The following is a 23,610-nucleotide window of genomic DNA, read 5'->3' as shown; positions in this document are numbered from 1 at the left end:
CACTTCAAGTTTGTTTATTAAAATCTAGCTTGCTCTAGAAAGCCAACTTTGTAGATCTAGGAGAACATACATTACAAATGTGAATGCTGTTGGAAAATAGTTTTGACAAAGCCTGTACAATTCTGTAACACCTGAGAACAACTATAGGATTATGCCTGCATTTGCTGCATGGTTTTGTATGAAACATCTGAAATATGTCTTCCTGGAAAAAAATGATATGTGATAAAGATGAAAAACAAGTTCAGAGATAAACCAAGAAAATTCATCTCCTTTCTGAGATGAAAATCTTCTTAAATTTAAAAGTGAACAGAGAACTCAGAAGCTCAATATATTCTTTCTGGCTTCTAGTATATGCACAGTTTTTATTGTCAATTGTGCCACTTCTACTAATATACTGTACATATTTTGTGGTTGGATGGAAAAACATTCTTTGAGGAACACTTAAGAAAATACTAAATTAAAATTGTAAGGCATATCAAGAAATATCTGAAAACCTAGAAACCTCAATCTTTATCGATACTTACTATTTTGAAGTATTAAGTGTTGATTTTTAAAACATTTTTTTTAATGTTTATTTTTGAGAGAGACAGAGCATGAGTAGGGGAAGGGCAGAGAGAGAAGGAGACACAGAATCTGAAGCAGGTTCCAGTCTCTGAGCTGTCAGCACAGAGCCTAACACAGGGCTTGAACTCATGACCCGTGAGATCACAACCTAAGCAGAGTTTGACGCCTGACAGACACCCAGGTGCCCCAAGTGTTGATTTTCTATTGTAAGAACCACACAATTATTTAAGCTTAAATTGTTTTAATCCTTGAAAATTAAAAAAAAACAACTCTCATTCATTATATCTACACAAGGTTATTTACCTTAAATGCAAACATCATAGTTTACTTTTTTTTCCTACTATAGCCCCCCTGCATATGTAAGCTTTGAAAACATGAAACATATTTTGGACTATTTTGAATGAACTATTCAGAATGCATCTGGAGGAAGGGATACTCCTTCTCAAGTCACACAGAACCATGTGGTTTAGCTAGCAGCATACTTGAGTAGATAAGATATTTGGTACATAATCATCTCAAACACAAAACATTCAAGTGATGGCCCATGAATCTCTACTACTCTTTGAAAATGATATTTTAGAAATTGTTCATCCAAACATATTTATATTTTTCAACCTATAGACATCCTATAAGTGCTTAATTCTATTTGTCCTCAAACAGGCTTTGAAACAACTGTATAGTCTTTTATCTTTAAGGCAGAAAAAGATGCTAATTAACTAAAAAAGATTTTCTCAAATCGCTCTCAAGAACTTTTCAATATACTAATTGATATCCTATGAAAAAGAACATTGTGGAATAAGTTTGGTACATTTTGGAATAAACAAAGACAAACAAATTGTTTCAAGAGAAAACTTCCCAGGACCTTAAAAACAGTAACATGTACTGTGAATCATAAATAGGAAATTGTAGTAAGGAACATCTGGAAAACTATAAATTGCACAGAAGGTTGTGCAGCCCATTTCTTATTTCACATGTGCTTATTTCAACATTTTCTTGGTTTATAATATACTTGGTTAGAGGAAATCAAAACTCTACATGGTATTTTAAGTACCTACATACTATGCTTTTATATAATGTGGATAAGATCATGTCATATAGTTTCTTTCTATAATCCTTTATGAGAATACTAGGTATTTGATTGGCTTTTAGGGTACTGAATACTGTCTTTGGAAATGCTATAATGTCCTCTCAATCCTTGTGTTGACTTTCAGAATAAAACTCATCCAAAACATCATATAATAAAACATGTCTTGTGTCATAAGAAAATTTGAATATATATATTCCATATATTTTCAAGTTTTCTTATATATATATATTCCATGTATATGATATCTATCTATCTATCTATCTATCTATCTATCTATCTATCTATCTAGATATAGAATGAGCCCATAAAAATAGATTTAGGGCATCTGGGTGGTTGGGTCAGTTAAGCATCTGACACTTGATTTAGGCTCAGGTCATGATCTCATGGTTCGTGAGATCAAGTCCTGTGTCTGGCTCTGCACTGACAGTGCAGAGCCTGCTTGGGATTCTCTCTCTCTCTGCCCCTGCCCTGCTCATGCAGGCTCTCTCTCTTTCTGTCTCAAAATAAATAAATATGTATTTTTCTAAAAATTGAAAACATAGATTTAAACTCTTAAATGGATTATAATCCCCTTGAGTATGTAGCCTAGGCACTATACTTTAAGTTAGTGTTGGAAATAATGGTGTCTTCTTTCATGATAGGAATTCAAAAGTTTGCTGCTACTTATTATGACATATAAATGCATTCTATCATCGTAATTGATCAAACTTGTTCATCTTTTATCCATGAACCTGAATAAATAGAATTTTAAAACCTATGCAGATGTTAGTTAAAAAAAAAAAAAGAAATGAGAAGCAGTACTATAATGAGAACAATCGTTGTGTTAAATACAACAATAGGGAATATTTAAAGGCTGATGAGCCTGCAGACATTGTTCTAATAAGAGAGACACAGCATTTCTATATTGAAATCATTCTGTTTTTTTTTTTTTCATTCCAAAACCTCCTCTCAGCATTCTACTACATGGTTGATGATGGATGCAAAATAACTGTGTGTGTGTGTGTGTGTGTGTACAGGTGTGCTTGTGTGCCTATGAGGATACGTGGGGAGAAGAATGTATATGAAAAGATAACTAGACTGAAGTCAGAATAAAGAGCTACCCATATCTCAGTTTTCCTCTCTCTTCCTCCTAAGTATTCTAAGAAATCAAATGTATACCACATACAGAGAATCAATCACTGGCCTAAAGTATGGGACTACAAGAAAAGTAATTCTTCATGTTAGCTTAAGGGGAAATTTGTTTAGTCATTAGCTTTAGGGACTAAATTTACATAATCCACTTATATATAAAAATAAACAACAACCCTCTCAGCTCATATGTGTTCTAAGTTGCAGAGAAGGGAAAGGGAGCTGAAAACAGAAATGCCTAGAAAAAACTGATTTAGCACTTATATTTAGCACTTTTATTTACATTTAGCACTTATATTTAGCACTTTTAATAAGAAGAAATTATTTGTACCCTTCTTAGGTCCATGCCTATTCACACCACCTTCAATAAGTAAGAAAAGTCATGTGAATCAAGGAGACAAAGAATCCTCTATCTTTTGTTTCCTATCTTGACACAGTTATAATTAGTGTTGATTTCTTAAACTGGCATTTTCCCACAAAGTAACACTGGTTCCAATATCCTACCACGGAGTTTCTTCTGAACCCCTTTGTATGAAATCACAGTCCTTTGTTGCACTACCTAGTTTCTGTTCTTTGCTTTCTTCCTCAAAAATCACACAGCCAACTTTTTCCTAAAGACCAAGTTTTGAAGAATACTATTCTCTTGAAATTTCAAGAAATAAAAATGGGCCCACAAATTATTCCTGTAATTGACTAGTAATATGAATTCTATTAACCAGTAATATTTTATAGTGTAGGACTCAAGGTACTTGCCTCTATTGTGAATATAAATAGAAATTACTTTAAGATTTAGTTTATAATTATTCAGTAAGTTGTTTTTAGTGATTAAATGTGAAAAAGTCCTTGTTGAAGTCCTATTTATCAATAATTTTGCTAAACTGAATAGGTTTTGAAACATAATATCTTAATATTTCAATTAAAGGAATCCATTAGAATAATTTTTACCCCTTGATCCTAAGCAGCTCAATGGGGCTATGTCTTTTAGCTCTTCTAATTCTATTTTAAGTTTTAGGGAACATCATATTCCATTAGGACCAGATGCTAAGAATGTCATAAATAGAGATAAAGCATATTCTATTAACATCTTCATCAAAGTTGAAATTGCTCATGTAGATGATCAGAATATTACACTGTTAATTAACAGTAAGACAATTACTCTCAATTTGCTTTAGCAGATGATGGAGGTACAGGGAAATCCAGGAAGAAGGAATGCTTCAACATATTGTAAATCATCAAAATGTCCAATAACAGATTTTCAGAGTATTAGAAAGGTAATTTCTCCTATTCTGAGCATTTATGTCTCTTGGGCCATTCATCAAGCCCCAAATTCCTTCAATGAAACTTCTATTTCTGGAAACTAGTTAAGAACAAAAATAAAATATGCCTTGCCCATATTGAGTCTGCTTTACATAAGATGGCACTTGGATTCCTGCAGTCTTTTCTCTTTCACAGCAGGGTATTTTCATTGTAAGAAGACAAAAGCACAATTGGAGATTTAAACAAACTTCATGAAAATTTGTTACAACTCATGTAATGTAAACTAGGTATGTATACTTTGTATCACATCTGTTCAATCCTACTCTGAAAGCAGACCAACTACAATGGGACTAAAGAGATCAGCGAACTATAAAGCCCACAGGCAAAATGTAGCCCATTTCCTGTTTTTATAAATAAAATTTTATTAGAATACAGCTATGCTCAATTGTTTGCATAGCTTTCACACTACAATGACATCATAAAGTAAATACAACAGAGACTGTTGTACATAGCCAAAATATTTACTAGCTGGCTCTTTATAGGAAAGATTTTTTGACACTGGACTAAAGAATGCTCTGTGGATTTAATCGTATTAGAAAAAACTCCTGTAGGGGCGCTTGAGTGGCTTCTTTTGGTTAAGCAGCTGACTCTTGATTTTGGCTGAGGTCATAATCTCAATGGTTCATGAATTCGAGCCTCACGCTCAGAGTGGAGCCTGCCTAAGATTCTCTCTCTCCTTGTCACTTTGACCCTCCCCTGCTCATGCTCTCTCTCCCTCTCTTTCTCTCCCTCAAAATAAATAAATAAACTTAAAAAAAGAAGAAAGTCCTGTAAATGTGACTCCAACAATCTTTAAAATTATGACTCTGGCTATAAGGTAGACAGTACCAAACAGTCTAAAGGCGACATTATACAACAACAAATAAATGCTCCACCCACTCCAGTCCCAACAATGTTAGTGAAATGTTTCTGCTACTTGACCTAAGCTGTTTTTTTAGGAGGAACATTAAGAAAGCTAGTTGCATTTTTATCCCGATACAGACCCAGTTTATATAAAAAGTATTGCCAACTCACCTGATCCTACCCCTGGGGTGCTCAGATTGCTCTGACATAAAGCTTGTGCTGCTGAGGCGTGAGGCACTGCTGGTTCGGGAAATGGCGGACACATCACTGACATCACTATCTGATGATTTGGCAGAGACGTTATCACAGCTTCTGTACTGATCTTTATGTATGTTATACTAAAGATTAAAAACAAGAAAGTGTGAGCTCCATCATCAGGTTGTGGGAAAAGAGACATACACGGTGAGGTTAATGACTACTTTGCCTACACCAAGTAAAAGTGTACCTTCATAAAAGTAGGTGTGGAATTTAAAATAATCCAAACACAATGTAATATATGATTTTCATTATAAAAATCCTACATCCTCTGAGCGGTAAAAGAAAAAAAAAAGAGGTTTATGAAGGCTGAATTATAAATCAAACAAAAACTTTAAATATTTGGGTGGAAAATTCACTGAATAAATTATTGGCAAATACTTGAAACCTCAAAATTGTATTAGGTACTTTTTCTAGTGTATCGGTTTCTCTATTTTGCTTTAGTTTTCATAATTACCCATTTTATTCACCACTACTCTAGCAAAGTATAGGCTGCTTCTATCTGTCTGTATTTTTGATTCTTTCTAAAATGATTCAATTTACCTACATATTTTCCCTATTTCAAGACATCACATTGTTTCAAATTTCTTGAAAAAAATGTATGTCTTCACAAAGAAGGGCTGTGTCAAAAGCTGAGGGGCTGTGCCAAGGAGGATTAGAGCCATGGAGGTAAAGACTGGACTTCAACCTTCTATTATAATTAAGTAGAGATTTTCAGATTTAAACTATCAGCTCAGTGTCAAAAGTAAAAAAAAAAAAAAAAAAAAAAAAAAAAAGGATTTCTATTAAAATTAGAATTTACACTATATCTTGTATTTTTAAATTTGTCTTTGGTATTCATTACTGAAGATTTTAGAATTCATTAGGTAAAAGAGTAAAACAGGCAAAGTTGTCAGAGCAGCTAATAAGCTCTTCTTCTTTCTACTTGATTCTTTTTGCAGTGGAACAAATAGCAAATAGCTTCATATATTAGTATTTTATATGTGTGTTTTTATTATAATAAATAGGCTATAATATAACCACTTAAACCTTAATTATATATAATTTTGAAATACCTAATATATTAAGTGATTCTCTTATTACTGGAAGTTAAGATAATATAACTTATTTAAAAAAAATTTTTTTTAATGTTTTATTTTATTTTTGAGACAGGAAGAGACAGAGCATGAGTGGGGGAGGGTTAGAGACAGAGGGAGACACAGAATCCGAAGCAGGCTCCAGGCTCTGAGCTGTCAGCACAGAGCCCGATGCGGGGCTCGTACTCACAGACGGTGAGATCATGACCTGGGCCGAAGTCGGAAGCTCAACCGACTGAGCCACCCAGGTGCCCCAAGATAATATAACTTATTAACAAAAGAACACATAACTAAAAGGAACACATGACTAAACATTGGGTATTTAAGTTTCTTATCAAGTAACTTAATTCTATGTTTATACATTAAAGTGTGAAAATATCAAATGTTTATTAAAGTTGTAGAAAAGCTCATCCGTTCTCTGATGTTCCCTATCAGATAACTTTTAATGAACTTAAAGTAATCCATCTATTTATAAAAATTTGTATAAATAATTGTCTTGCTAAAGTAGACTAAATAAAATGATGCTAAAAACCTGGATCTGTATATACAAAAAGAAGTATAAAACAACAGTACATTTTTAAAAATGCTAGAAAAGATAATCATGTTTATTTAGAAATCCCTCAGATAAGAATAGTTCAGGTCTGAGGTATTTACATGTTAGTTTTAATCTTTACTTCTCATGTGTATGTACTCAGCAAGGAACTTCACATCAAGCATGAAAACAATTCCAAATTATAGAATATCAATGAAATTATCTTTCCAAAGAAATTTTCCATAATTGCATGACTTGTTTTTGAAAGCCATATATCAAATTATAATCCAAAAGAAAATTCATATATGTCCAGAATTGAGCTATTTATACAACTTGATGTATGCTCTAACATTCATATGATTTAAGGTAAGGTGCATTTTAAATTTATGTGGTAACATTTCATCATCAAATTCTGTTACATCTGATTAACATGATCCTGACATGATTCATTTCAATCAGAACTATTTTTTATTTACAGAGTAGATGTGGTAAAAACTAAAATATGCTGACAGCAGGATCTAAATTTAATAGTTAGTAGGATACAAACACAACTCCTATATTACTTGTCTTGGAAATGATTTTGCTAAGTACATAGATCATGTAATTATTACAATGTTTCCAAACATATTGAAATGATAGCTTGTCCATGAAAGAATATGAAAGAATTGGGTTCTAATACAATAAAAATGTACCCAGCTATAGGAGATTTTTCTGGCATTGTGTTGACACCCAGAACAAATGTTCCCCTTATTTGGCAAATGCCCATAACATACAGTATAGACTATAGCATCAGGGTATGTGCGTGTACATGGAACTATTTCTCCTAAAGAAATCTTGCTTTTCTGTAAGCCATCTCTTCTTCAGCATTTTTGTATGTAGACTTCTGCTATTTCAGCAAAGTAATAAAACAAGGCATCTTAAAAAACTAGATCATATTAAATTTTTCTATGTTGGGCGAAAGAAAAATCCATCATTCTCACACAAGATCAGTTTTCTTTGCATTTAGTTATTTGAAGGAAATGAAAGACTTTTATATTCGCCTTTTACTATTTACTTATTTTCAAAATCTGTTAGAAATTTAAATAATGACTGACTTTTAATCAAGCATAATTTGTTAAATTTCCTATTTATCAATTAAATATTTTAATGGAAACACATTAACTATTATATTATTTAATATTTTAATATGATAGCTATTATATTATTATATTATAACATTCTATTATATTTTTAGAAATATAATATCCCTAGGAAGAATTTATACTAATCATACAGCAGGGAAATAAGTCATTGATGTGAAGGGAGGCTCTAATTATAGGGCAGCTATTTTTAAAAATAAGTAATAATAAACACTTAACAGCTACCTACAAAACTCATCCCATTAGTCTTGGTTGCTGTTCCTGGACTATAGAAACATAAACACTTTTTAAAATGTGAGTGCTTAAATGAGAACTTACCCTCCAATTATGAATTTCACCCCATCACTAGGGAATGTAACACTGTATACCATCATTGAAAAAACATCATGGTATCACATTTCAGGGATCGTAAAGCAGTCTTGTATTTTTTCAAAAGAAAAGTTAGTGCTAATTCCCTACTCAGGACAGTTAGGGATGTTCCATATTTTAAAGGAGGTTCCAGGTTTGAAATGTTTTAGGAATTATAGTACATTTGTCTAGTAAATTTGCCCTGAAGAAAATCTAGTCCTATTGGTGTTTGGTTCTAAATATTCTGAGAATGGTTAACTAATTTCTAATTTGGCAGAATTTCAACAAAGCTATTCATCCAAAATGTCAAATGGATTAAAACACTAAAACAGAGTCAATAAAGGAATAAAGTTCAAAATTTAATGTATATTAAATTTATGACAATGCTTGTTCTCAATTATATGAATAAAATAGATTTTTGTAAAGTTAATTATAAAATGGTTGGGGTAAAAGAATAAAAAATGAGAAAGACTTTCTTAAGCACGTAAAAGAGTTGTGAGTTAATGGAAATGAAACTACTTAAAATGGAAAACTACTTACATGATTTCCTAATGAAATGGGAACTACTTAAAAAATTTATTGTAAGCATTAGGCCATAATATGAATACTAGAATTGTGGAGTATGTAACTTCTGCTTGACATATAAAATAAAAAATAAGCTAATTATTTGTTATCCTATTTATTTTTCTTATCCTATATGCTTATAAGTTCTTAAAGATACCATATCCATGATCTCACATTTATTGATACAATTTGTAATAATTTTATTTATGTAACACAGTAGTATCAATTTATGCCATAGGATAAACAGTAATATATTTGAAAGTAATGTTTTTTTTAAAAATATTCAAATGGGATGAGAGAGAAAAAGAAAAAGAATGATTGTGTGAAGGAGGGGGCAAAGACAGAATGTGATAGTTTAATTGTATTCAAATTAAAAGCCCTGGAAGAACTTATGAATCCAACTGGGATGACATGTACATTTCAATGATACAAGACGCAGAACAGTAGTACCTAAGTTTAAGACCAGGAGTTCTAGGGCTTATCACTCCACAGAAAGGCTTTACTAATTCTTGGTGAGACCTCAGTTTTCATAAGCTGGGTAAATAAGAGAGCTGGAATAGAAGATCAATTTCATCTGATTCTAAATTTCTATGAAATCAGAGAACTTGGAATCTCCAAACCAAGATAAACCTACTTGTGATTCATCATGAGTATTAAGTATTAGTGGTTGTTTAGACTTCTAGGGCACTTCGTTTTTAGATTTTTTTTGATCAACTGATTAATGATTAGAGTCCTACTTCAGAATGACCAGAAAGGTTTTCAGTATTACCCTGATTGTTTACCTCTTTCTTGCTTCCTCTACTGGCCCTAACTCCAACTCAATGTTCTATTTGACCTTATCCTTTGACATGATGCTAAGAAACCAATGAGGCATGTCCAGCTACAATGAAGCATTTCCAGTTTAAAGAACTTTTCTAAATAACTGCATCCAATGTGGAGGCAGAAGACGTACATCATCCTGTCTTCTAATCTCTACTGCGTTTGTAGTAAAAGAAAACAAAGATGATGATGATATTCATAAAGAAGACAAACATATAAACTAAGTGATAATAATTAAGAATGAACCGCAGGGAAGACTTGTGGAGCTAGAATCAGCAACTCTATGGAACATCAAGATATTCTGCTTGCTGTTTTGTTTTGTGTTGTTTTGAATGATTTTTACTGTTTAAAGTGTTGTTTCAGATTCCTAGGATATTGAGTCTCACTGGGTCACATCTCAGTTGGAAATCCTCCTGCAACTAACCTAAGATGTAAAGTGATAAACTGCCTCTGATACATAGGACTCTATATGACAAGTCATATTTTGTAACCACCTCTATTTTCTTGCATTAATCTCTGAATATCTGAGATCAACCTCTAACATTTAAAAATCAGTAGGCTTTTCTACAGTCATATTTCAAATTAACAATATTGATTTAGTAGCTGGGTTTTTTTTAAAATTTTGAATTTCTAAAAAGTCATTACTTCCAAAAGGGCTTCTTGACATGAAATTATAACACAGGTTGTTCTGTGATGGCTGGTGCCACTTTTGTAGTATTAAACAAAAAAAAAGGATTTTTAAATAAACCAGATAGTATATTTAAAATTGCTTCATGAGGTATACAATTCTACGCATATTTTAATTAAAATTATTAGGTGCTATTTAGCAGTTTATAAACTCGTAGTGTATCCTTACAAAATAATGCTGAAATATAAATTAAATGTTTTAATGCCACTTGAAATTGGGTAAATTTCAGTTTCTAAGAATTTTCTATCACTTACTTTTCTTACTGAAGACAGATCAATAAGAAATCTCACATTGCACAACTTATGTCATTCACTAATAAATCTCAATAGTAAACATCAACCTAAAATAGTATTTAAGACTATGAATCTACATCTTAATATTTTAAATGCAATTTAAGCAATAAAATGGCTTCATGTCTTGCTTATGTATAGGAATTTGACTATTGACAACGGATCATTGAGAGACTTTAATAATATCAAGTATTTACATTTCCTTTTTAGAAAAAAACATTAAATCCAAGTTAATAATATTTTAACAGAGTTATATATCTTGTGAAAATATCAAGAGGAGAGAGGTTATGGTGCAAGACCATCACCTGAATGATAACTTCTCTCACACAACTTGGTGCTTACTAGTCCTACCTGCTATATACACTGTACATTTTTAAAAGGGAAACTCTTGGTTGGATACTACTTGTTTTACCTTGGAATATTGCTCGCGATCAAGTTCTTGACTAGAACCAGACCCTGTTGTCTGCTTAAATCGATGCACTTTCATTTTCATCTGTCTTGTTCGCTCCTCCACTACTAAGCTTGCTGCAAAAACACACAATGGAAGCCTATTAACACAGGCGAAGCACTTTTAGGAACTGAATGGTTTAAGATTTCAATTCTTTTGATATGACTTCGATTAAATGAAAATTTAGAAGTAACACATGACTAATAAACAAAATGCAGAATATACAATGCTATCACCTGTTAATTTAAAGATGAACATGACTCAAATCACACAAAATGGGGAACACAAATGTTAGTAACAAAATATAAGGACTCCGCTGCTTCTTCACCTGATATGAAATATTTTCAATTCCATTCATAAATGACTATATGAAATCAGATTTAATTGTGTAAATATGCTTTCAATTTAATCAACTGGTTGTTGCATGTACATATATAGAGAAAATAAATATACATACTGAAGACATCACACATATATGCACATGCTTAACATGCATGCACACACCCACTTAACATCCTCAACTAACAGCAGTCACCTAAAACCTATTTTAATTGGTAAGCACCTGGTTTGCTGAGGCACTCTTATTAAATCATTAATTTCTACCTGTAGCATTTCATGAATATTTCCAGTCTTAAAAAAGGACTAAGAGTAAAGATTAGATTTCTATTTCTGGTGGCTCTGACCACATAGATGAAATTCCTATGCTTTGAAAAAGTGACATAAAATGTTTAGCTATTTAAGTTATAATTTGTGAAGAACTGCATTACATTTAAGTCTTTATTAATCTCCTGAGTAGCAAGTGTGACTGTTTAGATGGGAAAATTATAGCTTTCAATAAAGTACAAGTTATTTTAAGTCAGAATCCATCAGAAGCAGCTTAGCTTCAAGAGCATGCCATTAATTAATACATTTTTACAAATTAAGGGGAAAAAAGAGCCAAGTGTGCAGAATCAACTCTTCAAAACATACACCTGTATTGTGTGAGACCTATTTTTATTTTTTACAACTTATCTTTTGACAATTTCCTGGACTATTCAACCTCTGCAACCAGTGCTAAGATTTATTTTTAAGTTATGTATATATATATACATTTATATGTGTATATATATATGTGTGTGTGTGTGTATATATATATGTGTATATATATATATGTGTGTGTGTGTGTGTGTATATGGAAAAATACCTATTTGTATGTGATTAAAGTATTGGGGTTTCTGCCAAGAGGGCCCAATGACTTAAAGGATAGTATAAATGTTGATATATGTGACTTAACTTGGCTGATGATTTCATCTCTTACAAAGAATTTATAAAGATACTTGTTGGCAAATTTTACCACTGCAATGATTAAAGGTCTATCATCCTTCATAAAAGATACTGACACCAATTATAAAGATTATATAAATATGTAGCTTTTATTGTGTGTAGAAACTAACAGCACAAGAGACAAATACATAGTTTGAAATGTGTGGATAAATATTTTAATTATATTTTTAGCATAAAATTATTAGATGTTTAGCTTTGCTTAAATTCAGTAAATGAGATAGACAGTATCAATCCCTAACATCACAGTTTTGTGAATTAAGCAATGATGCACACCTTGCTTTGGAAATGTTGACAGGAAATGATAACTGTATGATTAAAAGATGGCTCTATGGAGATCTTGAGAGAAGTAGTTCAGAAATGTATACTTGACAGTATTAAAGGAGTCATAACAAGTACTAGAAAGTAAAAGGCTACTTGAGATTAATTAGAAAATGAGAAAAAGCTATTGAGAAATATGAGTTATATTTGCAGAAAGCCATAGGCAATACAAGAAAATGCACAATTATCTGTTCTCTGCCTTCTGCCTATTTTGTGGGTGCCTCTGGACCCTTGCTCAGTCATTTGCTTTGAATTTCAAGGAAGTTAAATGAACTGTATGTAATCAGTTATACTCTACACTTAAAACTGGAAGTAACTCAAAGCCATCTTTGTGATAAAAGCAAATTTAAATGGTATTAGCTCCATATTCTCCATAAATCATACTAATTTTAAGAAATTTTTCACATTGATTAGCCCGTAGCTTTGTGACCTTCACTTTTAGTATCATGAAATTCCTAGGGAAGACAGTAACTTGACACTGAAAAGATGATTTCTCAAGAACTACTGGCCTGAAGCAATCTGAAACAGTTCTGATGATTTTAGTCTGCCAGAACAACACCTCATGTCTCTAAATATGACATGGCTGCATTTAAATCTTTATTTTGAAAAACTGAAAACGAAATCATAAGGAGAGAGGGGTAGCCTAAATAAAATAAATCCTAAAATGGTTTTAAATGACTTCACTTTGACCTTCTAAAAATGATTAATAAACTATTTTTATTCTTAAAGGAGTGAAAGTTGACATCTTTTAATCTGTTGAAGAAAGAAAATGCCCAAAATCTGACTCAAAACCACAAGTAGACTCCCTTGACTAGCCAGCAAAAAAATAGTTGCCATGCTGTCCTCACTGCTTGCTCTCAGATTTCAAGAACAGAAGCAAAACGCAAATAGCTTATCATTTACTTACTCATAATCAAAAGATCAGGTAATTCCATAAAATTTACATTTTTAAGTAGTTCTCATTATTTCCTTATGGTTTGTACATTAGTGCGTATTCTGAAATAACTTTATACAAGTTCTTTACACTTTTTACAGAGTTTGCTTACTTGCATTTTATTTTTAAACAATCTATTTTGAAATGAAATGACATTATTTCTGAATTATTGGTGTGTCTATCTAAATAGTAAAAACAAATATATGAATTAAAATATTTATCACAAATTTGAACCAGATGACATGATTATTAATGTACATGATTTATACAAAATAACAGATACTTAGCAATGATAAAACTAAATTGCATCCTTGGAATATGATTACCTGTTGAGTATCCCAATGTAAGGAAAATGAGCCACAGCCCATAGAGCTCAAATATCTTACTTTGAAAAGAATGATTACTAATCACCATTTAAAATTTTTGTATTGACTTTTAATGCCAATAGCAAAATTAAAATATGAAATATCTTCCAATTTTCCCCAAAATCCTAGCATCAAATTCACATTTAGGAGTATCCTGAATATTGGCAGCATTGTAAACTAACAAAATCATTAAAATGCCAGTTGCTCGTTCTTTATAAAAAGAATTTAAAAATTGGAGGACTTCTGGGTTTTAATTTTTTTTTTTAATTTCAAAACTGTCACATACTAGAGAGTTAAAAAAATACCCTCTCATTTTATACAACAAATGTAATTATCATGCAATTGCATTTAATCTTTTAATGAACATATAGTCATTAGATACAATATAGTCAAAAAAGGATGTTTGTTAGACACTGTTTTCAGCTAGAATTGCAGATAGAGTGACAGTAATAAACAATTCTTCTCTACCTCTAAGGTGCAATTAACACTATAATTTTATACAAAAGTTCTTTAAGTTGGAATTATTCACTATGCTTTCTAAAAGCTGAATGCTGTGTTTGATGTTGAATTGTGTTTTTTAAACAAGCAGATACTAACTTACTTAAAAAATATTTATTGAACTTAAATCTTTTTCTTAGGTCCACTTTACTTTCAGTTATTTTTAAACTCTGGAATTTTTATCAAGTGAATGTCTATATATCAAATATGGACTCAACATTACAATTAAGAAAGTATAAAACCAGAACTTTTTTACAGGTTAATTTAAAATCATACTTGTGAAATCATTTCTTCTAAGCTCAACAGGGACTCTTATTAGAGTATGAAAGATGAGAACAGTAAATATGATTTTAAAGTCTATAATTTATTACAATTTTCTAGTGGAAAATATTAGATACTATTAAGAAGTCAGAGTAAAATAATTGCTCCCTTTTCATTTTCCAAATTTTGTGATATATTCTTAGTTTAATGGTATGGATAATCTTTGATGAAAGTACAAATAAGCTGAAATCATTTGCAAATACTGTGTTCGTGCCTGCATGAATTTCTTCCAATTTTATCTCTTTGTAAGACTATTTAAGATAAGGCCTGTGACTTAAAAAATAAAAAAATAAAAAGCTTAAGAATCTTTAATAAATCTTCCTTAACCCATCACTGAAAGCTATATATATATATATAGTGCATACATATGTATATAGTATCACCTCCACTAAAAAGAATGTGATTTTTCTGGGAAACTCCTTTGACTTACTGGACATTTGTGATTTGCTTAAAAATATTTTAAATATTAGAGTTAAGTGTAATTTAAGATAATTATAATGTAATCATTATACTTTCTTAGATATATTAAAAATATTCATAAATTTACAATTATACAAAGATAAATTTGCTCTGAATCTTCATTTCTTCCTATGCATCTACAAATTAACATGAATTTGGAATTTCAAATATTTGTGTTTACAGGCAAAAAAGAAAATCCATACAACATGTTGTTAAGCCTTCAAATACTTTTGGGTATTCCAAGTGAAACAAAAGTGTAAAAGAGAACAGGAATAAAAATTTCTATATTGGTAAATATATTAAAGTAAAAATATTATTGATTATTTTACTTTGTAACAAGGTGAGCTAGTACATCTGTCAGTGGTGACACAGGATCATATTTGGATAGGATAACTAAGCTTGTCAAGTCAACTACAATGTGTTATCACACTTTGTGAACAGAAAAATTAATGCCTCTGCTTCACTGCTATTTAGTAGTACAATGAGTCTTCAGTGATAATGGAGTCCCATCTTTGCTCCGATGTCTCAGAGAAAGCAATGATAAATGACCGCATATCTGGAATTTGTCAGGCAGAAAGAAATAAATAAATGAAACACCTACAATGTCTCAGTTATTGGCAATATTGAAAAAAATTTCTTTTCTGAAGCATTTAAAAAAATCACTGATAGTAGGAACTCAAACATAAGAAACAATATAATATGAAACATGGAGACTATAAAGTAATAAAAGATGACAAATATTTAGCTAATTGATTTTGTAACATTATAAACTATCCACAGCCTGAATAGAAAGATGGGTTGATATCTGAAAATTTTAAAAATGTAATACTAATCTCTACTAACAGTTTTTTAAGCTTTAGTAGAGCACACATTGTTAATATGTATAAACATTCTCCATACATTTGGAAGCAATGTGGCAAAACGGTAAATCCCAAGGATGGGGAATGACTAGGCATAGATTATAATCTTAGACCCATTACCATTCATTGGTTCGTCAGTGTTGCCTTGATCAATTCCTGAGACATTTCTTCACTATGCAGTTGTTATTTACAAAATGATTAAGACTACTCAGTGTAACCTCCAGCTATTGTGGTTTATGATTTTGTATTACTTCAATAGGGTATTAGCAAGGTAATTTTTCCATTTTCAAAAAATGGAAAACTACAATAATGACTTTCTCACTTGCTCTAGTACCTAATTTCCAGCATTTTAAAATTTGTCACCTTGCTACAAATATAGATGTTAAGGGGAAAAAATCACCAGTGTATTTTACATTATTATATATTATTATGGTTTCTTCTCAATTAAAAAGTATTCCTTGCATGTTCATCTATTTGTGGAGTCATACAAATGTAGTAAGCAACTCTGATGTAATACTAATATGTCCTCTACCTTCCACACACATATACAGTAGATGTACATGAAGATTTAATGTCTAGACTATTTTGACTACACAGAAAGGCCCAAATTCTGGGTCACTTTCTCAGAATAAAGTGCATTTCAATTTGCAAGGGTAGAAATGTGTCAAATGGTCCTCCTTGTGCTATTGTATGCTTCTCTTAAATATGAAGGATTGTGCTATGCTAGTCGGAACAATAAAAATACAAGATAACATCTGTCCAGCATGGGAAACATTAAACACAACAAGTAAATAACATGTTAAATGAAAACACATTGCCTTTAAAGGCTTTTAAAGAAAATAACCTTTGTTTTGGTATATCACTGAAAGGCAGTATCGGCATAGGCAAAATAGGTAATTTGTATATATAATCACTCAAATCTCACTGCAGCCAAAGCCACATACCATCACTTATAGCATGCTGATTTTCACCAAACTGTCAAAAACAAAGCTCAGGATTTCCAATCCCAGACATCACTTTCAGTGTCAAAATTGTCAAGCACAAGAGTAACACTGAAAATACTAGTCCAACACCTGACAGGTAAGAAAGTCAGGCTCCTGATGAAAGAATCTGCCATTTTACCTTGTTCTTTTATGTTTCACAGGAATAAAAGGCTTTTTAAATGTTTTTCTCTTCTGAGAGGGAACATTATTTTCCTTATGAGACACTTCTTAGAATACAGTCTTCATGAAAAGCAGCCCAGGTAGGTAAGGCTTCTCTGGGGAAATAACAAAATCATTCCTCGAGGGGCCATGTTGCTTATTCCAAATGATCTTCAATATATTTATCCATAGTTTTCATTACACTGACAGCAATTACACTTCAATTACACTGACGGCAGCAGTATCTATCTTGAAAGGTTTGATGTGGCATAACTACTAAATTCAGTATCAATTTTTTGACAATCTCTTCCCTTTCTTTTGTAAAAAATATTTACCAATTTTAAAACTTGTTAAAAATACACTAAGGGAAATATATGTTGTTAAAAAAATCAAAGAGCTTATGCATGGCTAGACCTCTGTCTGCCTTTTAGTCTTCCTCTGCACTTTCCCCACAAATTCCAGGAAGAAAGGGGTAATAATGATGTTCTCCCACAATGAGGCATATATTGCAAGCTGAGCCTTAGTTGATGTGTTAAATACTCTGAAGTTTTAAAAGTCTATATACTATTATAAATAACCACATATGAATCAGCAGAATGGGAAAATAAGGTTAAAACCAAGAGTTCTGGGATGCTTGGGTGGCTCAGTCAGTTAAGCCTCTGATTTCGGCTCAGGTCCCGATCTCGCAGTTTGTGAGTTTGAGCCCCACATCGGGCTATATGCTGACAGCTCAGAGTCTGGAGCTTGCTTCAGATTCTGTGCCTCTCTCTCTCTCTCTCTCTTTCTCTCTCATAAATAAATAAATAAACTTAGGGAAAAACCCCCAAGAGTTCTAAACTGTTTCACATGAACTGCTTCACTCTCTAAAGTTTAAAGAGAAGGCTAGAATGACAACTATATTTATGGATTTGTGGCAAAAAAAAGAAATGGATAGACACTTTTACTAATATGAACAGTCATTCATAAATATTCGTTAAGTGTTCAAGAAAAGCAAAGCCCTGGAAGATAAAGAAACTTAAATCTTCGAAATCACAACATGATACAATAAGAGGAAATGAAATCACCTGGCCAAATATGCATCTAATAAAATGTAAATAAAACTGAAATCCTTTTTTACTTAGTGACAGTTAAAATAATGCTGCTTCTGAAGAATACACAAATTAATTTACTTGTTTTAGCAAAAATGAAGTTACATGATTTTTTCCTACCATTTTACAACCATAGTATACTCTTAATGTGCAAGTATCATCTATACAATAGCTAAGGTCACAGAAGATTATTAAAATAATGTTTTCCACTTTTTTTATATGAATTGTATCTAATTAAGGTTAATGCCTAAGAGTTCCAGAAAAATTACAAGTTTTTTTTTTTTTTTTTTTTTTGCATAAGTTAGCATTCCAACTGTTCTTGTCAACATTTAAGGAAGGAAATTATAGGTAACTGATTGGAGCATTTTTTTAATAGAAACCTTGTACTTTAAAATACAGTTGACTAGAGATAATCCTTTAATAGCCTCTATGACCTGATTGCAATAATTATTATATATCTTATTAGTGAAACTGGAAAACAAAAAGCAACAAATGCCATTTACTCTCTGCCCCTCTTCAAATCATTTAATAACTTGAACTCTAATTGCTGCTCATTCTCCATGTGTGTAAATTACATTTTTTATAATAAGGAAAATTCTTATTTGTATAAAAGAGAATATGATGTGTTTTGTTATGATTCAAAATTGCTTACAAAACCCAAAAAGTTAATGCGCTTAAGAAATACTATCCAAAGTCATATAAGTTAGAAATTTATTATGATAGTAACATTTTTTCTCACCTTGATGTCATTTAATTTCTGGTTCTGTTTTGATCTTCTTATATCATTATTGCGATGCCCCCAAACTACATTCATGGGCTCTTTAAAACTGTCCAAGAAATGTAGCAGAGAGGGAAAAATTGGCTTACTTTTAGAATGAATAATTTAAAATATGCCTATAAAGCAGTTTGTGAAGTCTAAAATGATATGGTTTCTCAGCTTTCAACATAAAAGAGGGAAGTAAAAGATAAATAATGTAGTATGAATATTTATATTTTCTCAAGTTAACTTTTCAACCCCGAGAATGTGTTATCTTTACTCAAATGCACTGGTTTTATTTTCTCAAATTAGTAACTTGAGGGCAAGCCAGGTATTAGGAGATTTAGTTCAGTGGTAAAAAAATGGCTCTTTAGGGGGTGCTGGAACCCCTAACTGGGCCTCTCCAAGATTCTGGTGTTGTAAGTGGTAGATGTCACAGCAACATGGAACCCTGGACAGAACATAGGCTGTGGACTGAAAATCTGGTTCTGCTGTCCAGAAGCTTTGTCACCTTAGGCATTTCACTTAACCCCTTGACTCTACATGAAATAAATGGGTAATAATACCTCCCTTATGGCTGTACATGTGTTGTTACCATAATCATGTGGTACTGCGTGCAAGGTAGGTACTCAGTAAATGCTGTCTGAACGCTGAAGAGCCGGTAGAGCAGAGCAGTTAAGAACAAGGTCTTTGGAGTGAGAGTCTCAGGCCCACCTCCTGTTCTACCACTTACCAAATAAATGACTGATAAAGGGCCAGATTTTTAACCTTCCTAAGCATGAGTTTTCTCAGTTGGAAAATGAAGATATGGATAGTTATCCCTCAGGTAGCGCTCTTGGCCAAGTCATTCACATAGAGTAAGTGCTCAATAAATTTTATCTAACATTAAAAATGCTAATAGTATTTAACGCCTCTTTTTATGTGCTTTACAAACATATGCTGAAAAGTTATATACCTGCAGTATATATAACTCCCCTGCAGTTAGAGTGACCAGCCACCCCCCTATGCCTGCAACTGTCCCAGTTTAAGCACTGGAAATTTTGCATCTCAGTCCTCCACAAACTGGGACCATTAGCTGTCCCTACAAGTTCGTCTACAACTCATTAAAAGCAAACTCTCATGAGGAGCCCCTTCACCTACATGGTCACCTAGGCATGGCTTGTCCCATGTGAGGACTCAAAACATCTTAATTCTCCAATACGATCGATCCCAGAAAAGATCAGCTCATAGCAACAGAGTTTCTATGCAAAACAAAACTGTTTCTTTTTTATGGGGTATGTGAGCCTAAAGTCTGACTTTATTTAAAGAGATTTCCTGAATATGCTTCTATTTGTTCTGGGCTTTGAACACTGTCTGTGACTAAGCAATACTCCCTTCGATACCAGGAGAGAGATGCAGCATCCCCTGGGCTCTCTGCCCTGCCTGCATGCATTTTGGGAGGTACCTCGTTGGCTATTTTCAGTCATGTGTGGTTCCATTCTGTGAAGCATATCCATGTCCTGTGTGCAAAGAAAACTGGGCAGAGTGATGACACATCTCAGCCAGAACACAATGACCTTGTAAAAATGTCACAATCTGTCACACTCTGCAGGGAGCCTGTAAATGTGCATACTTCACAGAGACTTTAGGTTGCACATCTTAGGAATTTTGTTTTGATTAATTATAGCTTTTGGGTAGTAATAATACATATGGAAGATCTCTCTAAACAATTATTACCTTTTTTTCTTCTTTTGGCTGAATTAATTAGGTCATGGCCCATTTCTAATATAGAATTTTAATATCTTTATCAACTAAAACTTACCATGCAAATCCAAGTAAATTCTTCTGAACTAAAGTACAAATGTATTGGCCATTTTTATACCACTGAATTTAGAGTTATATTTCTGATACCTGAATTAAAAATTCAGGAAGGCTAGCAATCTATGCAAAATCTAGGGATGTAGACATCTTGGATCTTACTGAATAATATTTTATTTTTTCTTAATATGTACTTATTGCCTAGTATAGTGTCTGCCAGAATATGCATTTACCAGAATATAGACATATTTTTAAAAATTCAAATTAAATAAGTAATTGAATATTATCTCCCATTTTCACTCTGTAATACTGAGATATATAACAATACCTGAATATACTAGGATTTAGGGATAATGTAGTTGGGATTTGTGCTTATTAAAACAGGATATACTAAAGTATAGTGGAAGGAGGTCAAAAGTAAGAGACCTGGGCTTATAGTCTACTATTCATCAGCAGTGTCAGTCTCTTAATCTCTCATAATCTGAGTTTTATCATTCATAAAGTAGGGATGATGCTACTCTCAGGACTAATTTTTAGGCTTACTATGTCCACCAAATTAATTCAATCATTAATCCACAATACTGAGTAAATGTACTTTTATTACACTATACAGTATTATTTAATTTTTAACTATTATTAATAATATTATTTCATTAAGCTAAAAACTCATATTCAAATACTTAATTATTAGGTCAACAGTAATACTGAATAGGAAATAGTATTAGCAGCACATGAGAGCAGGTCAAGGTATATGTCTGCTTGAAACTCAAGTCTGAAGACCAAAACTCAACTGTGATCCAAAAGATAAGGTTGGAGGTTACCAATGTGCCAACAAAGCAGTCTAAGTGGGCCAAGAGAAGTAACATTTAAGCATCCATTTCCTAGATGCATGATTGCAGTGGGGACCAAACATTCTACAATATTAGTGCTATTAAAAGGGAAAATCCAGGGATTTTCTATTCCTTTACTGGAGACATTACCCTGAACAGAAAGTAAGAATTAAACCCTTTACATGAGAGCAGGGGAATGGAAACAAACAAAACAAAAATATTTTAAAAATGTGTTATTTTTCCAAAGGAATGGTCAGAGTAGGTAAATTTTAAGACAAAGCACTCTTCATTTTAATATTTTCCTCTGTAGTGTGAACTGTGCACAATATAAAATACTTAACATAAAATGCCTTACAAAACACTGTAGGGAAAAAACTACCTTTTTGCTAAATAATTTTGCTCATTATTTTAATAAATACAGTTATATAACTCACATATTATGAAAGAAAAGGAATAATATTAAATGGTTAAAAAGTTACATTAATATTTACCTTTTGTGGAAGAGTTATATTTTTCTTGTTCTTCAATGAATTAAATGCACATAATGATGGAAACAAAAGAAAGAAATCAGCAAATTTATAGTTAGACACGGAAATGTGAATCAACACAATGGCATGAATAATAAAAACGCACAACATATAATGTAATATGATAAATCACAATGACAAACCATGAGGAACTCTCAAATATGGTACTAAAATTAATCAAAGAAAGAATGAATACAATTTAAAGATTTAAAATAAAAACAGAAACATTGGGAAATTAATGTTTGGCGTTGAAAAATATATTGTATGGCATTTTTCTTGCCTTTTAAACAGCAAAATATTTCAGCACCAATTTTTCCTAAAGCATTCTAATTTTAATCCATTAAGACTTTTTACTGCAAGTGTATTAAAAAGCATACTTAATATTCATACAAACATTTTTATCATTTCAAAAATGATAGCAGTACAGATAATTTGAAATTTTATATAAATAATGAAAACCTGATTTCTGATTTTTACTAGCTGGTAGGCATTTTCTCTTCACTGTGAAAATAGTAACATTTTCCACATGGAAAAAAATTATCCTAATTAAGTGATCCCTTCTTCCTTCTCAAATTAATTATATTAAAATATCTCAAACAGAAATTGTTCTTTGGAGATATTTCTTAAGACATTTTACAAAACTTTATATCTGCTTCCTTGTTGGTACACTATTTATTGAAACATAATGGCTTTTCTAGATATTTCCGAAGGGGACTACCATTAGACTGTTAAGTGGCAGATGTAATAATAGAACACATAAAATATAACTAGCACACCAAGTGTTAGTTTACAAATAATTTTTAAATACTTCTTTAGAAGACATCTAGTTGAGCACGAAAAAATCACTTCATTGGTTTCAGAAAACCATATAACATTTGTATGCAAACAATTATGTTGCTTTCAGATTCACTCTCCATAGGGCTACACTGGAACACAACTCTGTAATATAACCAGAGAAATTTCTTGGAAGTCTTTGCTCTCAATTATCACAAACCATTAGTTATCTAATTGTAAGGCTACTTTTTTGACTAATTTATCTCAAAATCTGTGTTGTGATCATTCCTCTTCTTTTCTTCCAAGCATACTTTAATATAATCAGAATCCCTGTAGCAAGTATGCTAACATTCTTAATCTTTAAAAGAAACTTCAAAAAACTTTTGCAAAAATTAAGTAAAAATGTCTTTTCAAAGGATGTGTTTGCCTTTAAATAGCACATATTGCTTCTATGTTACAAAGACAGAGTAGTAAAACTGAGTTACAGAAAATAAAACAAAACATGCATCCAATCTAATC

General features: G+C 31.8%; 1 protein-coding gene across 3 annotated transcripts in view; it reads right to left on the bottom strand.

Moving 5' to 3' along the window:
• The window catches only part of LOC125166161 (regulating synaptic membrane exocytosis protein 1), a 286,570-nt gene that overhangs the window by 92,756 nt on the left and 170,204 nt on the right, over nt 1-23,610 (bottom strand). For 2 of the 3 annotated variants that reach the window (XM_047859903.1, XM_047859907.1), the window contains 3 exons: nt 22,282-22,311; nt 11,063-11,175; nt 5,111-5,277 (listed from right to left, as the gene is read on the bottom strand). In XM_047859903.1, coding sequence (XP_047715859.1) covers nt 5,111-5,277; nt 11,063-11,175; nt 22,282-22,311 — 310 coding nt within the window. Of the gene's footprint in view, nt 1-5,110; nt 5,278-11,062; nt 11,176-19,145; nt 19,234-22,281; nt 22,312-23,610 lie in introns of those variants that run through there. The other variant, XM_047859904.1, reaches the window with a different exon arrangement.

This window comes from Prionailurus viverrinus, chromosome B2 (genome assembly GCF_022837055.1).
Source record: "Prionailurus viverrinus isolate Anna chromosome B2, UM_Priviv_1.0, whole genome shotgun sequence".
In the NCBI taxonomy this organism is placed as follows: Eukaryota; Metazoa; Chordata; class Mammalia; order Carnivora; family Felidae; genus Prionailurus; species Prionailurus viverrinus.
Note: the sequence above shows the minus strand (reverse complement) of the source record. Positions and strands in the feature narration are given on the sequence as shown.